Source organism: Hyperoodon ampullatus (genome assembly GCF_949752795.1).
Source record: "Hyperoodon ampullatus genome assembly, chromosome: 15".
In the NCBI taxonomy this organism is placed as follows: domain Eukaryota; kingdom Metazoa; phylum Chordata; class Mammalia; order Artiodactyla; family Ziphiidae; genus Hyperoodon; species Hyperoodon ampullatus.
In genome coordinates this window covers 87,800,095-87,823,341 of record NC_136928.1, presented here as the reverse complement: position 1 = coordinate 87,823,341, position 23,247 = coordinate 87,800,095, and the positions used below count along the sequence as shown (strand labels likewise).

At 53.0% G+C, this 23,247-nt stretch overlaps 1 protein-coding gene across 1 annotated transcript in view; it reads right to left on the bottom strand.

Annotated features, from left to right (window-relative positions):
- The window catches only part of PXDN (peroxidasin), a gene marked incomplete at its 5' end in the record, with an annotated part of 64,548 nt that overhangs the window by 5,091 nt on the left and 36,210 nt on the right, over window positions 1-23,247 (bottom strand). Inside the window, 12 exons of the mRNA XM_079721144.1 lie at window positions 512-720; window positions 1,028-1,162; window positions 3,840-5,343; window positions 6,406-6,563; window positions 7,122-7,230; window positions 9,832-9,988; window positions 10,697-10,809; window positions 11,567-11,725; window positions 12,886-13,002; window positions 14,061-14,333; window positions 19,173-19,342; window positions 21,297-21,414. Coding sequence (XP_079577270.1) covers window positions 512-720; window positions 1,028-1,162; window positions 3,840-5,343; window positions 6,406-6,563; window positions 7,122-7,230; window positions 9,832-9,988; window positions 10,697-10,809; window positions 11,567-11,725; window positions 12,886-13,002; window positions 14,061-14,333; window positions 19,173-19,342; window positions 21,297-21,414 — 3,222 coding nt within the window. The remainder of the gene's footprint in view (window positions 1-511; window positions 721-1,027; window positions 1,163-3,839; window positions 5,344-6,405; window positions 6,564-7,121; window positions 7,231-9,831; window positions 9,989-10,696; window positions 10,810-11,566; window positions 11,726-12,885; window positions 13,003-14,060; window positions 14,334-19,172; window positions 19,343-21,296; window positions 21,415-23,247) is intronic.

Sequence of the window (23,247 nt, the reverse complement as noted above, 5' to 3'; positions counted from 1 at the left end):
GCCGCCTGTCCCTCTCCACTTCCTCAGAAGGTGTTTCATAGCACATTTCTCTGCTTACACAAGCTCTTCTGGACATTTAGAACACATAGCACACCTTTTTAAAAATTAAATTTGATGTCTGGCAAGCTTTTCGATCTGTTTCTTGTTCCTATTTTATCTGCGGGTACAGACAGGCAGGCTATCAAATGCAGACGTGTGGTAGGTTTTAAAGAAAAACTGGGAGCTAATAACCTCATTAAAGTGTTGCCGTCTGTTTCTTTTACTTCGTAGTTCTCATTACTAACTCCTATCTCTTGGCATTACAAATTCTTCAGAATCATGACTTTAATTATTCTTAGGTTCCACAGTACTGCTCAGTAGGGATACTCCAGAATTTAGCAACCCCCTAGAGCTGCCTGGTTCGTTTGTGTTCTCACTGCTGTGGTGATTCCAGCCCGTGCGTTAGCGGGGATTAAGCTTCCACCCAAAGGAGGATGGAGCCCGGTGAGCGGCAGGGCCCCGGGACGCCCACCTTCACAGCAGTCTTGCCACACGCGGAGGTCCAGCCGGGGGATCTCGTCACAGCTGCTGTACCCGTGTGGGAACTCGGCCACTCGGAACACGTCCCTCTGCACACGCGTGATGTTGTCTGAATTGTCGCACACGATCCGGGCCAGCGACGTCTGCTTGATCTGCGTGAGCTGGGCGGGGGTGAAGACCCCGGGGTTCTCATACCACAACCTGCGTTCCCCAGAACGAGAGCAAGCTCAGGGAAAACATGAAGCGCAAAAGCCCCAGGGGGCTGGTTAAAATATTCCTCACACTCAGTTGTGCCAGCGATGAGACGTAAGTGGTTCAATTAGGTTATCACTTAAAAATGGACTCAAACGTTACTGTGAGCCACTCAAAAAACAAAGACCAAGAAACCTGCACTAAAACCAGCAGGGGCCAGCTCCTCTGATGGACCAGCACAGGCCACTTTCCAGAAACACTGCCCGGCACATGGCCACCTACTGAATTACCTGGCGGCAGGTGCATGTGCATTTACCTGTCCCCGTCCCGTAAGCGCTTGAACTGCATGCTCAGCAGACACATCAAGGTAGGCCCCAGACGGCTGCCGGGGACCAGGTCCTCCACCATGAGGGCGGGAAACAGGTCGATGTTGAGCGGGGAGCCGTATAACCTATGAGACCAAGCGGAGCCTTAAATTCACTGAGCAAAGCTGTACGTGGTGAAGAGCCCAGCAACCAGGGGAAAATAAAACCCTCACGTCTTCTTTATCATTATTTGACGTTATTCAGATCTTCACTGAGTAAAATCCACTTATCTCTTTAAAGCAGCTATCCATTATGTTTTAAATATATGTTCCTATTTCCCGTTTATATACGCATGATAAAAAACACACACAGATATATTTATTACATAAAGCTTAGAGAAGCCAAGAAAACACAAGGAAGGAAATTTCCTGACTGTTTAGAGACAACTTGACATCTTAATGTAAACCCTTCCAGTGTTTTTGTCATAGATACATAAAAAGAATAAGCTACATACAGCTAAAGACACATTTTCAAAACAATACTGGGATTCTACCACATTTTGAAAACATACTTGCTATGAAGAAACTACTTACTAAGTAGAAATCGCACAAAAGACTAAGACAGCAAGGTTTGAATGTTCAAGAACAAACTTTTTCATCCAATTCTTCCAATTCCTTAGAAATAAATGCTTACAAGCAAAGAGCTGGCAACTTCTATAACATCATTCTTATCTAATCTCTCCTGACACCCTCGGAAGATGATAATGGCTTAGTTTCAGCTGCCATACAAAGCTCCACTGGACCTTTTAAGTGCGTCCTGTAATTGAGGCGCCTTTTCCACCTGCTTGGATTAGGGGTGCTGACCGCGGACAGGGCTGTGCTGGGCCGTCCTCAGCACCCCCCATCTCAGGAGCAGGGTGAGCGCGAAGCTGCCGGAAGGGCGTTCAGTCCGAGGACACGCCATCCTCACTCTCCCAAGTTCAAGGACGTTCACACTGAACTTTATCCAAGTTCGAGGATGTTCACACTGAACTTTAGTTCAGATGGAAACACAGTCAGGAAGAGCCTTGCGAGTTTGGTTCTCCGCCTGCAGGGGCTTTTCCCAAAGGAGACACCCCGTTCCTGGGCAGGGCCCCTTCCGTCTGCCCCCCACCCCCGGGTGATTGGCCACACAGGTGGGCCCCACAGACCCCAGACCGAGGCAGGGCACCCTCCTGCTCACAGCCCCCCAGCACAGGCCACACTCCCCCCTCGCTGTGCACCCAGAAATGGACAGATCTGATTGGATGCCACTAACACAGGTGCGAGCACACGCTCCCTTAAGCCCCGTCTAAAAGCCTCTCTTCCCTGACAGCTTCACTGGCCCACAGCTGGGACCCACTGTCCCGTGTCGTCACTCTTCCCGGGCACCTGTCTCATCCCCACTCGGTGAGTCAGGCCTGACGCAGAAGAGGGTAAACGCGTGACTCTCCTGGGGGTGGGTCATGTTGACTGCCTCCCCAGGGCCCCTGGAACTCGAGGTCCAGGGCCCCCAGCCCCCAGCAGCGCTGAGCTGGAGAGCAGACGGCTTGACAGACGCTGGGCAAAGGAAAGAAACACTGGGAAAGTGATCTCGTCACTCTGGACAAGAACAGTGGAGGATATTCAAGCATAAAGAATACAGACAGTCCACACACCCTAGCTGAGCAGCCCGTGCCACGAAGGTCTCTGTACCGGGGGAGCGTGTGTTTATGTACCGGGCAACCTGACACTGTTATGTAAACGAACACCGGATCATCTTAAACTGTAGAGCATGACGTGCACTTATTCACAACCTGTGATAAACTACGAGTAAAAGTCATTTTCTCCGGAAGGCACAGGCCAGGCCCTAAAGAGAACATGCCTGAACCGCGGGGTTAAGCGTGTGACTGAAGCATCAGCAGTTTACCTCCTAGTGAGCAGGAGAGTCCAGAAAATGACCCAAGTGAGCCTTTACAGAAAAGTATTTTTCCTTTTTAAAACCGTTCTTTCAAATGGGCAAGAACATACTGTAAGTGCACAGTGACCAGTGGGCTACAGGGGACCCTTGTGGGAAAACTCTAGTGAGTGGTTATTTCCACTAAAGAGCCCCCCAGAGAGACTGGAACCATTAGCGAGAAAAACAGGACTTAAGGAGCCAGGGCAGACTGGACACGAGAGGGGCGGGGGCGGGTGCGTCGTGAGGACCCTGTCTAATCAGCGATCTGGACGCAGAGATTCTGGGGAGGAGGCAGCTGCTACAGGCAGGAAGCCTCGTCCCGCCAGACCCCGGCCCCTCGTGGCCTGACAGGGCCGGCCTTGGCCTCTGTGGGCCCACGGAGGAGGGGCTTCCCTGGGGTCCCCAGGGGCCCTACCCCGCGCACTGGGCGTCCTCCAATTCCATGCCCCCGGCCCAGCGAGCCCTCTCCCAGGAGCGGGGAGGCTGCTGCCTGTGACCGATGGGGGTGCAGGGGACGTGGCGACGGGCCAGGGTCTGGGGGACAGCGGGCTTAGGGAGAGGACTCCGGACAAAGCCCCACAGCTGGGGGCCTGCCCGTCCTGTGGCGCCAAGGGCTGGCGCTCGGGATCCCGAGGCTGTAGCGGGGTCTCTTCCCCGAAGCGCAGGCGGGCTAGTCCCGTCCTGCCTGACGGTCTCATCCCTCCACACCCCTCCCATCAGGCCCGCCGGACAGGGCCCTCATCTCTGAAGTCAAGCCTCAACCTGACCCCTCCCCATCTCCGCATGCCCCCTGTCCCCGAGGCTGCACAGACTGACACTCAAATCCAGGGACCACAAACCCCTTGGGCTGCACCCCCCAACACCCACCGTTGCAGCTTCTCCCGGATCTCGGGGCTCTTGATCTCGTTCTTCAGGTCCTCGAAGGTGTGGGCGGCCGACAGGTTGCAGTAGACGCGGTAGTCATGGTAGGGCGGGATGCCGTGGTCGCGGCCGCGCTGGATGTTGATGGCGGCCAGGTCCAGCGCTACCGTGTGCGCCATGGAGAAGAGCCGCTCGGTGAGCTCCGTGTTGAGCAGCTGGGACGGCACGCGCATCTTGCCCGGCACGCCGAACAGGCCGCGGAGCAGCGGGTCGATGCCGCCCTCGTTCACGATGCGGAAGGGGGAGAAGAAGGCCTTGTGCAGCGGCACGTGGCCGTGCGCCACGGGCTGGAAGTTCTCATCCAGCCGCTGCAGCAGCGGGTTGACCAGCGTGTGCCCGAACCGGAAGGCGGCCGTGGCGAAGGCGTTGGAGATGCCGGCGTTGGCGCCCGGGTCATAGCCACGGTACTCTCCCAGCATCTTCATGCCCGCCTCGCCCAGCACCTTGGGCAGCCAGTGCCGGTAGGTGATGTGCTGCACCTGCGCCCCGACCACCTTGCGGGCCTCGTGGTAGACGGTGTCCCCGTCCCAGTGCGGGTTCAGCGCCAGCAGCTCGGCGGCCACGCGGTTGTGCTCGCGGAACCACAGCGTGTGCATGCTGGTCAGGCCGAGCTGCTCGTTGGCGCGGTGGTCGCCCGCCAGGAAGCAGGGGATGGGGCTCTCGTTCTCGTCGCGCATGCACTCGGTGGGCGGCCCGGCCGCGAAAGGCAGCAGCGGCTTGCCCGAGCGCTGCACGATGCCCTGGCGCAGCAGGCCCCGCTGGCTGGCCAGGTCGCGGATGGCGCGGGCCTCGTGCTCGGAGCTGCCGTAGACGTTGGAGGCGTCAATGTAAGAGGTGAGCTGGTTGATCTGCTCGCGGGGGTACACGGAGTTCATGAGCAGCGACGTCATGCCGCTGCCGCACACGGGGCTGGAGCGCACGAAGAACATGCAGCGCGCCCCGCTGCGCGCCCGCGGGTCATCGGGAGGGATGGCCACCGAGAAGCAGGGCGGGTCGCTGCTGCACGTGGAGCTGCAGTGCTGCCCGTCGGAGAAGCGGGCCTGGCTCAGGGCCACCACCGTGGAGTCCAGGTCGTGGTCCAGGAACTGGCCCCACTGCATGAGCATGTGGGTGAACTGCTCGTCTGGGGTGATGGCCTCGGTGCCGATGAGGGCCGTGGACACCAGGCGGGGCATGGGCAGTGGGTGCCCATGGTAGTGCCGGCCCGGGTCGATACCACGGGGCGTGTTGAAGCCGTTCTCATACACGGCCTTGAGCAGGCGCTCGAAGGCGGTCAGCGAGGCGCCCCACATTGGGTGCTGCAGGTTGTTGCAGGTGCCGTCGTGCGTCCGGTACTTCTGGTGAAAGCACATGTCTGAGCAGTTGTTGACACGCCTGTGGGCCGTGCAGCCCGACAGGTTGGCGATCAGGCTCAGGTACTGCGGGGACACGAGGTCGTTGTAGTGGTAACCTGGACAGAAGGTGGAGACACGCCTCAGCAGCCCGGGCACCAGGCGGGCACGAGCGCTGTCCTGCGGGCCCTGCCAGCTGGGCCTGCCGGACCGAGCAGCAGTGCCGGGACCCAGGAGAGAACAAGCAGGGAGGTGAGGAAGCTCCAGCAGGAAAGGCTGGGAAGGACCTGGCACACCAACTCCCACTCCAAGCTCTCCCGGACCAGGCTCCTGGGGCTCCACACGCAGGGCCCGCGCTCCCTACGCTCCCCACACGGCTGCGGGGTGGTCACCACGCATCTCGCTTCTCCCTTTAGGACGGACTCCCATGTACGTTTAAAGAAGACAGGTGGCAGCTCCCCTCTGCAGAGGACAGTGTCCTAAGCACCCACATACAGAAGCAGTAAAGAACCGGAGGTGAAATTTCCCAGGCTGGGGAGAAGCAGTCAGACACACAAGCGCTGGAGGCCTGCACGAGAGAGGAGCTTTGCAGGGACAGGGCACTGGGCTGCCGTCGCCATCTGGCGTCGGGCTCAGACCCGAGAGCCTGGCATCTCCCGCTTCCCCAGAGAGAAGGGCGAGGCTGGCACGCCTGCTCTGTCACAGCCGCCCTGAGAAAGTCCTGAACGGCTGAAGAGCCAGCAAGGAAAACGTTTCCTCCTAAACACCCTCTGGGCGCTAATCCCCCTCCGGCCCTGCAGAGGCTCACGGGCGGGCCCCCTGCCCCCCTGCCGCAGCAGGCAGAGGAGGGGGTGACTTCACCCTCACCGTCTGTGCAGCACCTGCTGGGCTCCATCAGCGTCCTCTCTAACAGCCCCAACCTGGACCCACGGCCTCCGAGGGGCTCTCCTTTGTCCAGAGACCCCGATGGTCAGAGCCAGGGGGCCAGGACAGCAGGACCACCTGTGCTGAGCACATGTCAGGTCACCACCGGGTCGCCCATCAGACCTGGGGAGCCACAGGCCTATCCCAGCTCAAGGCAACCGCACGTGACCGCGATCATCACAGACCCCGGGCCCGACCGGCTGGACATCGTCACGGGGAAGGGATCTGCGGGGTGTGGACCCCGCCCGGGTACTGACTCGTTCCGTTCAGGTCCACCATCAGGCCGTGCTGCACGTGCTCCTGAATCAGCTGCAGCGCCCGCTCGAATATCTCCCCAGCCCGGGCCTGCTCCACAGTGTAGGGGTCCCGTGGGTACCGGAACAAGGCCAGCAGGTCATTCGGGGAGCGCGGTCGGCTAGCGGGTGTTTGGGAAGAAAAGGGAAGAACGGAACAGATGACTGAGAACAAAGGCCACTCGCGCCCAAAGGAGAATTATTGCTCTTAAATATTTCTGTGGCTACGTTTCTACAGACACAACATATCGTACCTTACTCATCCCAAGCGGAAGGCAACAAAACAAACGAACAAAACCAAAAGACACTAAAAACAAATAATTAATTACGTCAATAGAAAAAACCACCAATATACTATTTCAGTTCAAATGCAGAAAGAACACTTTGGAATTGCCAGGATGAACAAATGCACAAAGGGCTTATGAAATAGTTTGTTTTTGCCAAATCACTGAGTAACAAGCCAAAATAATGAGTCAAAATTGTTTTTAAATGTTCTATTTGTGAATCATAGTTCAGTTTCTACTTGGAAAGGAGTATCTTTCTGTTATCTTAACCCCCAGCAAAGTTAACACCAACACTGTTTATGATTTTCAAATTAAAACAGTGTTTTATTCCCATCAAACAGGTGAAAACTGCGTAGGAGAATCACCGTCTGAAGCCCCGCCCGCCTCTGCAGATACCTGTCAAATAAGTGCGTCCGCGTGGAGTTTATGGCTCTGTCCACCGTCGCGATTGCTTCAACGATGGACGTGGCTACAAATGGGTCCCCGTTCCTACTGACATCGGGAACTAGGAAATGCGAGGTCACACATCACCGGAAAACGTGCACACAAGTGAGTCAGAGAATAATGTCTAGACTCTATGTCACTTAGACTGAGGCATACTTTTCTCCACTGTTATTTCTACTTTTCACACCAAACCTTAAATTATTTCATCAAAAATTCTACGAGAAGCTGTTTTCAAACTGTATGGAAGTTGCAGACGCTTAATTTTTTAAATCATGGGACACCCCACAGAAGGACAAGGTAGTTGTAACTTAAAACACTGAAGTTCTTCTACCAAAGCATCGCCCAGTAGGGGAGGCACTGACTCAGGCCCACTGGAGCAGCTGCCCTGCTGGGCGGAGAGTGTGGTGCTTTAACTTCCAGTGGATTCTGTGTGTTCCTCCCATCAAAGGCCACCCTGCCTGGGTGCTGGATCTCAGCCCGCTCACCCTCCGGAGACTCTAGTCTCCCTTCATCCTATCCCGTCAAGGAAGGATCAGACATTCTTACACCCAACATGTGTGCATGTGGGCACGCACACACACACGACGTGTGCACACACATACGTGACCATATATGCACACACGTAACTATACATACATGCACATATGTTCACACACACTCAGGCACACTGGGATAAACCTGACACCTATGAAGCTATGACTCCCTTTGTACTTTCCTCTTTTCATTCCTTTTTCACTTAATACTGACATTTTTCTAGAGTTTAGAGTTTGCTAAATAAAATAACCTCGTTCCAACCGATCTTTTACCTTTATTTTTCAAAATGTCTCATGCCAGGTCACCAACAACATGCATTTTAATAAACGGTATCCTTTTCCTTCAAAATACTCAACGCTTCTAGAAAATCTGACACAGTTGAAAATGTCCGTATTGAAATGTTGCCTTCACTTGATCTGGGATACACACCCCTCCCTCCTGGAATACACCCCCGCTCCAGACTGGGACATATGCCCTTCTGACACCGACCTCAAACAGAGCCCCAATTTACTAATTTTTAGAAGCTAATATTTTTATGCCATGTGTTAGACAAATGGACAGAATAATCTTACATAATTTTATTACCCTAATATTTCATTACTACCAATGATTTAAACTGACTTTGTTTTTCTTCAAGCAATGATCACAGAAAAATAATCCAAAAACACTTATGTATATGCCTTAAAAAAAAGGGTAATGGAAATTCACTAAAATGTTCAGGGTGGTTATTTTTGGGGAGTGGGATTATGGGTGGGAGATTATTTTTAAACTTCACATATAACTAATTCATGTTAAAGTAACATTATTTTTCAAGTATAAAAATAAACATTAATTGAAAAAAACTGTTTTTAAGTCAGGAGATTCACCGATTTAATTTATAATCACTTCATACTCTAATATAATGGGAAAATAAGGTCACTTAACATTCCCCCCCCTCAAAAAAAAAGGTTTCCAGTTTTGCCTTTACTGTTGTCTGCAGGTGCCCACAGGCTCCAGGCACCGTGCAGAGAGTGTGGAGTATGGGGTGTGAGGTGTCGGCATATAAATTAACCACACCCAGGCAGGTCTGAGGCTCACCAGCCCTCGGAGAAGGCAGATTAGGTGATTAAAGTGGAGAAGGCAAAAACGCACATGCAGGTGGAGGATGTTTCCTGCGGGAGGAACTGGGGGATCGTCCAGAGGAGGGGCCTGGGTGTGGAGGCTCTGTTACCCGAGAACTCAGGCTTTCTGTGCTGGGGGGCGGGAGGTGAAAGCGGGGCACAGAGAGAGTTGGAGACAAAGTGCAGGTTTGGGTCGAACTGTAAGACTTTATGCAGGGACTTCCCTGGTGGTGCGGTGGTTAAAAGACTCCGCACTCCCAATGCAGGGGGCCTGGGTTCAATCCCTCGTCAGGGAACTAGATCCCACATGCATGCTGCAACTGAGAGTTCGCATGCTGCAACTAAGGAGCCCGCGAGCTGCAACTAAGACCCAGTGCAACTAAATAAATAAATAAAATATTTTTTTAAAAAGACGTTATGCAAAGCTACAGGCTGTGCATTTTACCCTGTTGGCCCAGAACACATGGAATGTTAGGAAGATGGAGGTGACACCTGGATGGACCAGATGGTGGGGCTGGAGGGGATGCCCTGGGTGAGCTCTGCAGGCCAGCACAGAGCCGGGGTCCACCTGGCTCTAGGACCACCAACCAGATCCAGGGAAGGGAATGGTCCTTGACTATTTGGGGGTTTAAAATGAAGACTTAATACACGCCAGGACCGCACAAGGCCACACACGCCCAGAACAGAGAGAAAACAGAGTGAAGGGGCCGGGATTCTTTCGCAGCAGTAACTACGTCTGTGCTTTGCCAAACGGTGACTGTAAATTACATGCTGTAGAATTTGAGGGGGTTTGGGTGACCACTAAACCAACCACGAAACCCAGAGCGAGGAAAGATCTCCAAGGGCACGACCACACTGCCTGCAGAGCCTAGAGCAGCAGGAGGAAGGACGGCTGTGCCTCTCTGGGCCCCGCCCACCTCCCTGCAAAGTTGGGATGTGCTGTCTTCTGGTAACGCCCGAACCCCCAAACCCCCTGCTTTCCCCGGTCGCCTCCGACCGCGCGTGGAGCGTCAGTGCCGCGAGCTCACCGTTCACGCTGAGCACCATGCTGACCGCTGCCTGCCCGATCGTGTTCCGGGCCGAGCACTCGTAGCGGCCGGCGTCCACAGGCCCCACGTCGTGGATGGTCAGGAATCCCTCGGGGCTAATGTGAAATTTCCCACTTTCTGTCACCTGAACCCCATCCTGGAGCAAGGTAAATGGAAGGAACAGTGGGGTCAACCTGAGGAGCAGAGGTATTTTCCCTGGAGAGCGGCACCATGTGTCAGGGCCTCACTAACGGATCCACCACGGTGGCTGTGCTGAGACCCGCCGGCGCTGGGAGGAACTTGCCCGATGCCAATTCAAGGGGATGAACTTCTCCCACCTGCTTGCGAAAGACCCAGAAAAGCTTAAGACCTCACTCTGTGGGACCTCCCTGGATCTCTGGGGTGCGCGTGCTGGGGCGTGGGCACAGAAGGCGACCTTCGTGGGACGTGTACTGGGGTGGATGGTGTGGGAGAAGTCAGGATGCCTGAGCCACCCCCGGCGAGGCCGAGGCTGCAGGGCCCTGAAGACCCGCACTTCCCTCCCGGAGAGCCACTGCACGACCTCCAGGGACAAGTTTCATATTAAAACACTTGCTTATACTGAAACACTGATATTCATTTCTTTACTGGGCTTAATAAGAACAACACAGAGAAATGAAACAACAGGAAACCTTCTCTAGTGATTACGGGACCAAGGATCTAACAAAAGGGTTTTCTTTGCTTTTGTCACCAAGAATGACTCGTAAAGGAGCATGTCCAAAGTTTGTCTCATTTTGTTTACACCGTGGCTGCCTTCCAGCTACGGGGGGTCTGGAGAAGCAGCGGGCAGGGGCAGCTGCCCCCAGCCACACGCCGCAGCCCTTACCTTGTTCCAGGTGATAGCGGGCTCGGGCTCCCCCTGAGAGCTGCATGGCAGCTGCACGCTGCTGCCCACCTCCACCGTCGTGTCACTGGGGATGCTGGTGAACACCGGGGTGACTGCAAGGCAAGGGACACGGGCTGACACACGTGGAGAACCCGGGAGACTCCTGATTTGTTCCAAAAGCTTCAGGCGAGCAGAGGCCCTGCCTTCGGTCCGGGCAGGCCCAGGGCACGGAGTGCTCCCACTGCAGCTGCCGGAGTGAAGCAGCCGGACGGGACCGAGGGACGGTCCAGGGCTGCCACCCTCCACCTGCACGGCAGCATCTGGTCTGTCCGCACGGCTCCGGTCTGCTCGGGGCGGCCTGGGGCTGCCAAGTCCAAGCACCGCCCCCGCCAAGAGCTGGTGACGGGAGGAAGCAGGGGACGGGCTGATGACCTCACCCACGGGCCGCCCACTGTCCTGCCTGCTCGGCACCGGAGGGCAGACCCAGAGCCCATCAGCCGGAGCCGACGCAGGTTCCGACCCCCAGGGACCCTCTGCAGGCAGCCCCCCTCCGCGCCCACCCCCCAGGTCATCACCTCTCCTGCCTTCCTCTTCCAGCTCTCAACAGGGACCCGGGGCCAGCAGGAGGCAGAACCTGACGTCCAGGAGGACATGAGGGCCTGTTCCCGGGTCAGCCGGTGCTGCTGGGTCAGGGGCCACCTTGCTCACCCCCAGGGAAGGCAGGGGTGACACAGTGACATAATGTGACCTGTGTCCCACAGGCAGCAGTGTCCTCACAGCCGACATGGGAGAGACGGGCTACGACTACGGCCTCGGATGCGAGTCCGGGGGACGGTCCATCGCAGGGAGCGGTGCGGGACCGCTGCCTACCTCGGGGCTGGACTGTCAGGTGTGCGGTGACCCTCTGGGAGCCGATGATGTTGACGGCCTGGCACTCGTACTGGCCCTGGTCGTGCAGGGCAACGCCCGAGATCCGAAGTGTCCCAGATGACAGAACCAGGTGCCGTCTGTCCACCGACAGCTGGCTCCCTGCAAGGTGGGGATGCACTCTCAGTGACAGGGATACGTGGACACGAGCCTGGCCTTAGAGGTGGGAGACGGGAGCCTCAGGGTGAGGCAGAACCCTAACTCAGGGACAAAGGGGTCGCAGAGCTTGTCTTCCCCAGATCTGGCCTGGAGTCACCATCCTGGCCTTTGTCACACACCTGTGCGTGTGCGACAGTTCAGGGACAAATAGCACACAGACCCTGCCCCCCCCAGACTCTCCAGAGAAGGAGCAAGGGGCAGGGACCAGGGGGTCGAGGGCTAAGTAAGAAATAGCCAGGGTGGTATGCAGAGTCGGAGACGGGGAGAGGCCGGTCCCAGCCTGGGCATAGAGGGATGGGGGACGGAAAAGGGATGAGGGCTGGGAAGGGGTCGTGGGCTGGGAAGGGGATGGGGGTTGGAAAGGGGACGAGGGCTGGGAAGGGGATGGGGCTGGTGCTGTTTAAAGACAAGCGGCTCCCCAAGTAGGGATGAGCCTCTCCTCCCGAAAACATGGAGCTCTCCTCTCATCCAGGTTGCTCCCAGGATCCCTGGAAAAGGCCCCTCAGAGGCGGAAGGGATGGTGGTGCCCTTTGGTCCAGGGCTTGTCACCCCCTCGATTCCAGGGCAGACCCTGATGGTCCGCCAACGTTGGCACCTGCCTCTCTGCAGCCTTGCCGGCCAGGCTGCTGTCACCCCCCTGGGGTGACGGGCTGGCCTTCCCCACATTGTGTGCCCAGGAGCTTCCCAGCTAGAGAAATCGGCTGGGGTCCCACCCAAGGAATTAACGTGGTCAAGTCACAACACCTGTTGGGGAACAGCAAGAGAACTCTGGGAATTCAAGCGAGAAAGTCATATATACAGTACATATATTCTACCACCAGTTTCTAGAAAGTTCTATCTGCACACTAGTCAATCTGCTCCAGAGGCTAATTCAGTGCACACTGAAGGCGGGACCCAGACTACTCGGGAGGAGATGGGCCTGACATCCAGGTCCTCGGTGCGGACAGGTCTCCTGTCCTGTGTGTGAGGGGGTGACCCGTGACTGGACGTGCCCGCAGCTCTGGGTCACGTCGGGTTCAGCCAGCACCGGCCTGCCCGGGGGGTCCGAGTCCCAGGGAGGGAAGGACAGAGGGAGTGGGCCGCCGTCCTGCCCGACAGCTCACCTCCTTTCGTCCAGGCGATGACCGGCTGTGGGTAGCCCTTTGCCTCGCAGTGGAACTCAACTGTCTGACCCTCGATGACGGCTCTGTCTTGGGGCGTCACGGTGAACTGAGGAAGCGCTTCCGGAGGGAAAGACGTCGGAAACGCAACATTTAGGAGACAGCTTTGGGTGAAAACGCCGTTTTGAAGGCACACCGCCCACCCTCAAAGAGTCCTACCAGGACCCCGACTGTGGGTGCAGCATCCCGAGCAGAGGAAGATGCCGGAAAGTGAAAAGGAAGAATACCAAACGCTGGGTGCTTCTCAGCATCACACTGACAAGTGTGCAGAAGACTCTTAATTTAACAGCACTGAGGCTACAACACAGAACACAGGTAATGACCTACTTCAGCTCCTGGAAGGGGCCTGACTTGAAGAGATTCAACTCACTCCTCAACCTAAACTAATATTTGCAAATGGTATAAAATGTCATCTAGCGCAACTGTGCATAGTGACAGGAGTTATTTTATTATTACTGGGTGAAAAAAATTACAGAATAATATATGTAATATAATTCCATTTTTATAAAAGCAACAACCACAATCAAAAAAGGTAAAAACCAGTGACATGACTGCTTGGTCATACGTGCAAAGAAAGGGCCAGAGGACGGATTAAGGACCAACTTTTAGTGACGTGGCTTCCACTGGGGACAGAGGGGAAGGAAAGAACTCATTCTCTGCATTTCCCGCGTCCATGTTGTCCCAGCGCTTCTTAACCAAAGCCCCGCCTGGCAATTGATTTGAAAACTAATAAACTTATTACAGAGTCAATTAAGGAATTTGGAAACACACAGCATTAAGTCTTAAAACTACACATATTCTCAGACCCTATGTCCAAAAATTGACCGTAAGGAAATTCCAAGACGTGTGTAAGACATACTGATTCCGTACACGCAGGCCTTGGTGAACTGGCATGCGTACCCACATTCGTGTGGGGAACACAGCCGAAAAATAAAGCTCTGACCACCTAAAGCCTGCACTTGGAAAATAAACATATCACCAAGTCCCCCCGAAGGTCAGATGTGATGGGAGACGATGAGGCCGGGACTGGAAGACCAGGCGGAGCCCGCAGAGGGGCTGGCTCGAGGGCAAGCCAGGGAGGCTGCGGGGAGCCGGGGCCTCTGCGTGGATGCTCTCACCTTGGACGATGATGAAAGCCGTGGCGTGGATGCTGTCCACAGTGTTGGAGGCGAAGCAGGTGTACTCGCCACTGTCCTCCTGTTCCACGTTCTGGATGTAGAGGCCGCCGGACGGCGTGATGCTCACCCGAGGGTCAGCGGGCACGGGGGTCCGGTCGCCTCTGGTCCAGGTGATCCTCGGTGGGGGGTGGCCCGTGGCGCTGCACTCCAGGGTCACACTTTCCCCCACCAGCACCTCCGTGTTCTGGGGTTGGATTACAAAAGCGGGGCGAGCTGTCACAGGAAACACAGATTCAGAATTAAAATTCTCCAGTTTAGCAAACGTTTTTGCTTGGGGTTTCTATTTTCATGCTATTCATTCTAGCTATTAAAGTCTAAAATAAGTAAAACAGATACAATACAATTGCACACTTTGTCTCCTTTCTTTTTTCAAGAAATGTGCAGACCACAAAGAGGGTCCGTGGCCTCGGGTCAAACCACCATCAGCAGCCCTAATTGACTGATTCCTTCTTCAAACATGGATCAAACTCTGCAGAAGTCTTACTTTTTTTTAATTCTAAATGTATTATGTCAGTCTTTTCAGTAAACCTTGCTAGCAGTTCTTATTGGTTATAAAACATTGTTTTTAAAGGGTATTTAGAACATATAGAAATAACAAATTTCCCTCATAGAAAGAAAAATACAAATTAATACTCTAATGAGATGGTTATAATTATGATTACAATGAGATAATTTTTCAATTCTAAATCCAGAAAAAAAAATCCATACACTTATTATTGAGCTTGTGTGTTGAGCACGTGAAGAAACAGAACTCTCACACGTGGGTAGCACAAGTTGCCACGGTCCACCTGGACAGAAACATGGCCACATACATCAAACCTAAAAATTCCTTCACCCTTTTATCCAGAAATTACTCTGCTAGGAATGTACCCCACAGATATCTTGTTGGCCAAAAAGTTCGTACGGGGTTTTCCATGTTACAGAAAAACCCAAACGAAATTTTTGGCCAACCCAATATTTTTTACTGGCTTGTAAAACAATATATGTACAAAAAGGGTTTTTTATTACTGTGTTGTTTCTTCAGGCTGACATCCTGACCCACAATTTTCCAATCCAAAAAGCTCCAAAAATAAAATATTTTTTCATAACTTCTTTCCTTGATCTCTCTAGCATGAGGCTACTCATGATCTTCATTTATTCCACTTACTGTGAACATTCATTCAGTTTGCTATAGGATCTTATATATTGATTGGGTGGGGCATTATCCAAGATTCTGTGACAGTTCAAGTCAGTAAATGGATTATGTACCATGTGGCCCTTCTGAAAAAAAATCCCCCAATGTCCACATTTCAAACCACCTCTGGCCCAAAGGGTTTTGGATAAAGAGATGGAGACCTGTGACATCAAAAGATTTGGAATAGACTTCATGTACCCCAAAGGGAACGGGTTAAATAGATGTTTCACCTGGATAATGGGATTCCATGCCACCACCCATAAAAAGGGCAAGAGTAAGGAAGTCTCTCCTATGTTGAAATGAAAGGTCTCTAACATCCAGTAAGTAAGAAGCAGCTCTGGTCTTGCAGGCACTGGCAGTATTTTCTAGAAGGAGGTTGGATGGAGGTGGGAATTACGTGGACCAGGGAAGGAGACAGGAAAGAGACTTCTCTACATCTTTTCTCGTTTGTTCATTTTTATTTTTTATTTTAATTTTTAAACTGCTTTATTTTTTCTTCCAGTTTTATTAAGATATAATTGGCATACAGCACTGTATAAGTTTAAGGTGTACAGCATAATGATTTGACTTACATCAGTGATTTGAATTACAGTAATCACCAAAATAAGTTTAGTGAATATCCATCACCTCATACAGATACAAAATAAAAGAAAAAGGAAAAATATTTCTTCCTTGTGATGAGAACTCTTCGGATACTTTTGTTTATTTTTAAACCCCACTTATCACGTATCTAAGTAACAGTGTATCACAGAAAACACAGAAGTGACATTTAATGTTAGCATTTCCAGAGGATGGCAAACTGGAGATGTGGAGCCACGTACAGGGACAAGAACCAAAGGCAAAGCCCATCTTGAGGTATTGGCACGGCCCTGCAATTGTACATGTGGCTTGTAGGACCCTTAGGAGATAGAAAGATCAGGACACCCCAGGATGAGAGTCAGACAGAAAACTCTACGACGGGTACCCAAAGTGTTCCACCATCAGTACGAGAAAGAGAAAGTCAGCTCCTACCCCCCAGCCCCCCGCAGGGAACTCTGCTGAGTAGAAGGGAGAAATAAACCTCATGTCAGCCTTTATCAACCCAAAGCGGGTCGTCACATAGGTCTGCTGTCTAATTCACACTACGTTAGGCAGAAGGAAAGTGACCTCAGTGGAAGAGCTGAGATGCAGGAAGAAATAAAAAGAACTAGAAGTGATAATTACACGGTACAGCTAGACAAACATTAACAGTACAACATAACAACCTTTTATATGTTAAAAAACAGAACTCAGCCTAGAAACTAAGGTGGGTAGTTACATTTGAGACAAATGTAAAGACAGTAACTGTAACGTTGATAATTTAAGAATGCATTTGAAATTTTTCTAGAATACCCACTTATAGAAAAGAAATAAGGTATATAACTTCCAAACTAGAAGTAGGAAATAGAAGATGAAAAATAATTATTTCAAAACAAGGCAAGAAACATAGAAAAGGTTGGATAAATTGTCCAAAATAAGAGATAGAATTTATAAATCTAAATACATTGCTAACCACAATAAATGTATATGGACTCATTTTTAAAGTCAGTGTGAGTTTTTTAAAAAAATCTAGCTCTATGCTTTTACAACAAACACCCAAAATATATTAATATAGAAAAAGGTTCAGAAATAGAGTCACAGATATAAAAAACAAACTTGTGGTTACCAGGGGGGAAGGGAGGGGGAGGGATAAATTAGGACATTGGGACTGACATATGCACACTACTATATATAAAATAGATGACTAATGAGAACCTGCTGTACAGCACAGGGAACTCTTTTCAATACTCTGTAATGACCTATATGGGGAAAAAAATCTAAAAAAGAGTGGATATATGTATAGGTATAACTGATTCACTTTGCTGTACACCTGAAACTAATACATTGTAAATCGACTATACTCCAGTAAAAAACAAAAAACAAACAAACAAAAAAAAACGTAAAAAAGAAAGGTTCAGAGCAAAATGTTGGGAAAAGTATAGCTGACAAACACTGATCAAAAGAAAGTGGGTTGCATCTATATAAAGTCAAAATAACCTTAAGGCAAAAAGCATTAATAATCAAAAGTTTAATTCATGAGGAAGATTAAAAACTGCAAACTTATACGCCCCTAATAACAGAGCTTCAAAACAGATAAAGTACATTTAGCCCTTTGTGACTCATGGAGACTTACAAATGGGTCCATTATCATTACCTACATCATGGTGTTGGCAAACTTCTGTAAAGGGCCACAGAGCGTATTTTTTGGGCTTTTCAGGCTGTAAATCTTTGCGTGTGATTATGTTCCAATAAAACTTAATTAATAGACATTGAAATTTGAACTTCATATAATTATCATGTATTCTAAAATATTACTCTTGTATTCTAAAATATTACTCTTAAGTTTTTCAATCACATAAAAATGTAAGACACATTTTTACTTCAAAGATCTTGGAAAAACAGGCAGTGGTCCAGGTTTGGCAGCCCCTAGTCTAGGCTGGCAGGCTGCCACTGGCTGACCCCCTCACTCTGCAGTGACATTCCAGTCACGGATTGTAGGAGACCCTCCACGTGCATTTTAGGGAGCAGTGCCAACATGCACAGACTAGTGTACTAAAGAAGGCTCTCGTTCCCGAGAAAGAAACAAAAATTCAGATCAAAAGGGGTTAGATTTGGAACTCTCAGGCCACAGAGAGATTTTAATATTCCCATCTAGGGATCAATTATCCCGCTAACACAGCAACTTTGCTAAGGAAGTGCACTGTTTATGTTCTATTACTCCCTTTTGTCCTCTGACATATATCTACAGAACTGCTCCGCTCTGTTCAATATTTTGTGGGTTTCCCTGTGCCTTACAAATAAAGCACAAGCTCCTTCTGTGACCGGGAGCTCTAACTTATCTGTGGTAGATTCATAGCCGTGTGACTTTGCAAAAATGCTGGACGTCTTGTTCCACTCGGGGAACATGGGATTAAAGGGCTTTGCTGTGGCTGCAATATATGCACTGCACTGCACTTTCCCTTGAAGGGAAATTCAACAGCTGGGAACTCTCATTCATCAGTAAATCTTGACTGTGCCTATGCTGGGATGAACCAAGTGATACGAAGGTCTCGTACTAGGAATCTAATCAGAGAAACACACAAACCACTTATCTTGGGATTGAGGGTACTGCAATGCCCAGAACGATGAAGCATGAGGGAAACACAGACCCTGGCCCACCTACACGAAAATGACACAGGCCCATGGAGGAGGCCTAGCCACCTGTGCTCTTCCAGCAGCCACGGGGGACCAGGACCACCCTGGACTCTTCTCCAAGGGCCAGCGCCTCTTCTGACCAAAGCTCTAAAAGTCAACATTTCGACAAGGGTGGGGTCTGTAACCTGGTGGGACCCAGGCCGATCAAGGCCACAGCTATGCTGCCTTTGGCTCAAACAATCTTTTCAGTTTAGGTGCCAATATTCTAGACCTGCGAATTCTGCATAAAAATTCAGATTTCTGGCTTCTTTTAAAATAACCAAAGCCCTGAGCACAAGAGAGAGCCCACTACCAACTGGTAACAAGTGAGAAAAGCCCCTGGGACCAGCGTGAGTGGGAGGTGTCAGGGGACGGGTGATGTGTCTGCCCAGGTGTCCACGGCCCCTCTGGACTGTGCTCCCAGCAGCGCCTGTCTCCACTGTCCACTCTGAGTGACCATCCTGGATTAGGGGTTGATGGTGGACCAGGGCAATGGTCGGGGGTCACCTATGACCCTGAGCTGACCCTGCTGCAGCAGCTTAAACGGGAGACCTTGGTGTTTGTCTGTTACCACCAGGTGCAAACAAAGAAGGGAGTGGACTGGGACGAAGGCGGGCTCTAAGTGTCTGAGTGAGCACTCAACGTACCTGGAGACCCGAAGTACCTGAGGGTCACCTCCTGCGTCTTTACCTCTCCGGCCACGTTTTTCGCCATGCACTGGTAGATGCCCTGGTCTGTCTCCCGCGTGTTCTGGATCATCAGGGTCCCATCGTCCAACAAGTTCAAGCGGGAATCTGTCTTCATGCTCAGCTCGTTACTGTAAAGACAGACCTGGCAGGCTCAGTCTCTGAAAGCACAAGGAAACACCTAGTCCCCCGGTGGGGGGGCTTCTGTCCTGGCGCGGGAACCCCAGCCTGGAGGCATGGAGCACCTGGAGATGTGGGGCCTTAACTCGCCTTCCTGGAACCTTTCCTTCCCAGCAGCCTGACTTACCGGCATTTCTGGGAAAAGTGTTTACGTACTGTGCTTATTTGCATCTGTAATTAACTCACATATTCACTTTTATCATTTACATGTTCAACCTACAAATGTTTCAAAGTGGCCCTCATTCCAAAGGGAAAAAATGAACAGAGTGGAAAAAATTCACAGGAAAACTTTCCCTTCGTTTTTGGCAAATCCATTCGAGACAAAGGGGTAGAAACATTTAAGTTATTAAAAGCGGAAGATTACAAATGTCCCCAGCACACCACCGCCACTGTTTGAGGGATTTTCCAGGACCCCTCTCAGAATCCAGGTGCCCACAGGCTACAGACCCGGCGCGGGAGGCGCTGTCCGGTTCCCCGCCCACCTCCCTCCTGCTGTGCTCCTCCTGCACCAACCGAGTCACCGAAACCGGCATCTCCCGTCCTTCACGAGCACTTCCGGATGGAGGCAACAGACCTCTCAGGCCCCATAAGTGAGGCTCTTCCTGATGTGGCCCAGCTTTCTCCCACAGACACCGTGAGCCCTGGGGGAGGCTGGGCTGCTGCAGAGATGGGCCACGGGGCGCAGCCCTGCACCAGACGCAGGCCCGGGGCCTTGGGTCTCCCTCTGCCGTGACTGGCTCTGCGATGTTAACTCTTAGTATCAGTGTGTTGACTTACAAACGTGGGTGTGACCACTCACAAATGTCGGCGTGCCGGCCTTGAGCGAATCTGTGCTTCTCTGCCGTTTGAACGCACACTCCCCAAAGGAAGCCCTCCCGTGTTCGCTCTGGAATTTACCTCTTGCCACCCTCAGAGCTGTCCCAGATCCCAAGGAACTGGGGACAGGCCAGCATCTCACGCTCCCCACACAGCTCTGGCCCCGAGCCCGGCGTCAGCTGCGCTAGGTCGACGACAAAGTCAGGCCTAGTACCACTCCACGCCTCCACGGCAGGTGCATCTCAGGTGACCCCCCAGGCTCGATGCCCTGTTCTCTGCAAACACCGCTGGACTCGAGAGCTGGTGTCGGGGGCCCATCTCCTCTCAGCGTTGCGACTAAACCCGGCCAGGGGCTCTACGGGGCCACACTGAACCCACAGGAGGGCTCTGCTGGTGAGCGCGCGCAGGCTGGGGTGCTCCCGTTTACGATAAGCACGGGGGCAACGACGACGACGTGGCCTCACGCGGAGGTTTCCTTCCCAGGACTCGGGTCACAGCGATGCATCAGGTGCTGTCCTTCAGCCCAGATGACCCTCGGTGGTCGGACCCCCGGGCCCCGCAGGGATCTGACTACATCCACCCCCGCCCCATACCAAGACGCTTGTGGACAGAAGGCGAGGCCTGGGTTTCCGGAGACAAATCACATGCACAGGAGCAAAGTGCATGCGTTCACCTCACAGGGTCTCCCTGAAGATGCCACCCGCAGGGAGGGCCCTCCCTCACCTCCTCGGGACCCAGGGACCAGACCCCACGGCTGCCGCCAGAGCAGGTGGGCGGGTGGGAGACAGCCCCGGTTCCCTCTGGTTCCTCCTCCCGGGCGGGGGTAACTGCCCCTTCCGTGATGACCGGCCTCGCTGACCAGGACCAAGCCCGGCAGAGGGTGGCTTGGGCCGTGCACCTCACAGAGGCCGGGATGTGCCCGGCGGCGACTTCAAAGCAGGAAGGATGCACGGAAAATGTTCCCTCCTCTTTACTCTCCTTCCAGGGAGGAGGAGGAAGGGTCAGGGCGGGCGGATCGGCCGCGGCTCATGGGGCATCTGGATGGAATGGGACCCGGCAACCCCCGGCGGCCCGTCCGGAGCCACTTACTTGTTTCGGAGCCAGATGATCTCGGGCTTGGGGTTGCCCTCAGCCCTGCAGGTGAAGAAGACGGTGTTGCCCAGGGTGACGTCTGCGTCCTGCGGCTCCGACGTGATCCGCGGCCTTTCTGCACCAAAAAGGAAAGCAGACCCTCCTGGTCTTAAACTGTCACGTGACAAGAACCCAGAGCAAATCTCTTCTGTTCAAGACAAAACCACTCCCACGAGAACGGCAGGGGGGCATCTCCACAGAGAAGACGGTGTTCGAGCCGAATTACGCAGCATTGCCAGCATCTGAGGTCCACCCGCTGAGAACCCTGGCAACCGGGTGGCGCTGAGCCTCTGACAGACAGAGCACCGGGTGACGACCTCAGTGGACGCTCCCCGCGAGAGAGCCGGACACTCGTGAGTAACAGTTTTAGGGAATGAAAGGACAGACAACGGCACTTTTCAGCTGAAGCCGCCACGAAGGCAGAGGCTGTGAAGGTGCGGCCAGGGGCTCCCAACCCTGGGACCATCTCAGTGTGGGGTTCCCACTGCAGTCCCCCGCGGCCACCCAATCACTGAGCACAGAGAGGCATCCCTCCTGCACTCCAGCTGCTGGGTGACTGTCCTCTCTGTGTCCTCACAGCAGGCTGGACTGGTCACCTACTAACTAGGAAACTCGGAGAACTGACCCCTCTAAGCCCAGATGTATTCACTGACCTGCCATGTGCAAAAAGAAAAAGCATGCTCACGTGCAAATGCGTGTGCTCCTGTGGGTGTGTACATGCGTACATGTGCCTGCAAGTGTGTGCACAGTGCCTTCACATCTGGCATCTTAAACAGGCACAAAAGGCCGTCTGCGTGTCTATTACTGCACAGCGTCAACAGGAAACCCCTCGGACTCACCGCCGTCCATGTTAACCCCCCGAGGCCGCGCCGCTCCCGTTTCCACTCCCAGCCACCCTGCTCGCCACGCCAGTCTGGACACTGCGGCTCCCTCTGCTGTAGCCGGAGGACCCCCAGCCCCACCGCTCATCCCTGGAGCCACACTCGTCTACTCGCCATCCTCTCTGACGCGCTGAATTTGGGAACTTGGAGAAAGCTCTGCTTCTCCATTCTGTCTCCAGGAAGAGGCAATGGCTCCAGGAAGGGGCTGGAGGAAGGACCTCCCTCCTGAGCGCCCCCCAGTGACCCCGAGTGACCGGCAGTAACTGAGGACCTTCCAGGGCACTAAGGACAGAGGCGTCGTCCCCAGGCGTCCCGCGAGGCCCCGGGAGCTCAGAAGGCTCAAGGCACCACTGCCTCGGTCACCCCAGCCTGGCCCCTGTCGACAAGGTCGGAGCCGGGCTGGGGTGGGGTTGAGGGAGAAGGGTCCGCTCCTGCCCCAGAAGAGAGGTGGGCAGAGCCCAGGCCGACTCAGGAGGGCAGCCCCAAGATGGGCACAGGGAAGTTAGCCTGTCGTGACCCCCGAGCAGGTCCAGAGGGCAGAGGTCAGAGGGAGCATCCTCCCCCGCTCCACCCAGGAAGCCGATCCTAAGGAGACAGTCTTGAGAACGGGGAGCACAAAGCACAGCCCTGCTGCCCATCCTGAGGGACCCCTGCCAGCGGAGCAGCCCTGACAAAGACGAGGGCACGACACGCGGAGGCCACAGGGTGGCCCTGGGACTGAAGTCAGTCACCTGCACACACTAAAGGCAAGGAGGCTGACTGCACAGGGATCACTCATAAAGCGTTACAAACGGCGACAAGTGAAGTTACATAACTGGGGGGGGGGGTTAGTATGAAATGGAGTGACCTTCAAAATAATTAATTTTGTTTTCAGTATTTGAAAATAATAATGATGCTCTGGAGAACCTAATTTTAGCACCAGCCCCCCACAGAAGTGCTAAACTTAAAAGAAAAGCTGGATTTCTTGGGTGTTTATTTATTAGGAAGATTTGTCCTGCGAGATTTGATTTCTCTCCTTTTCTTGTGTT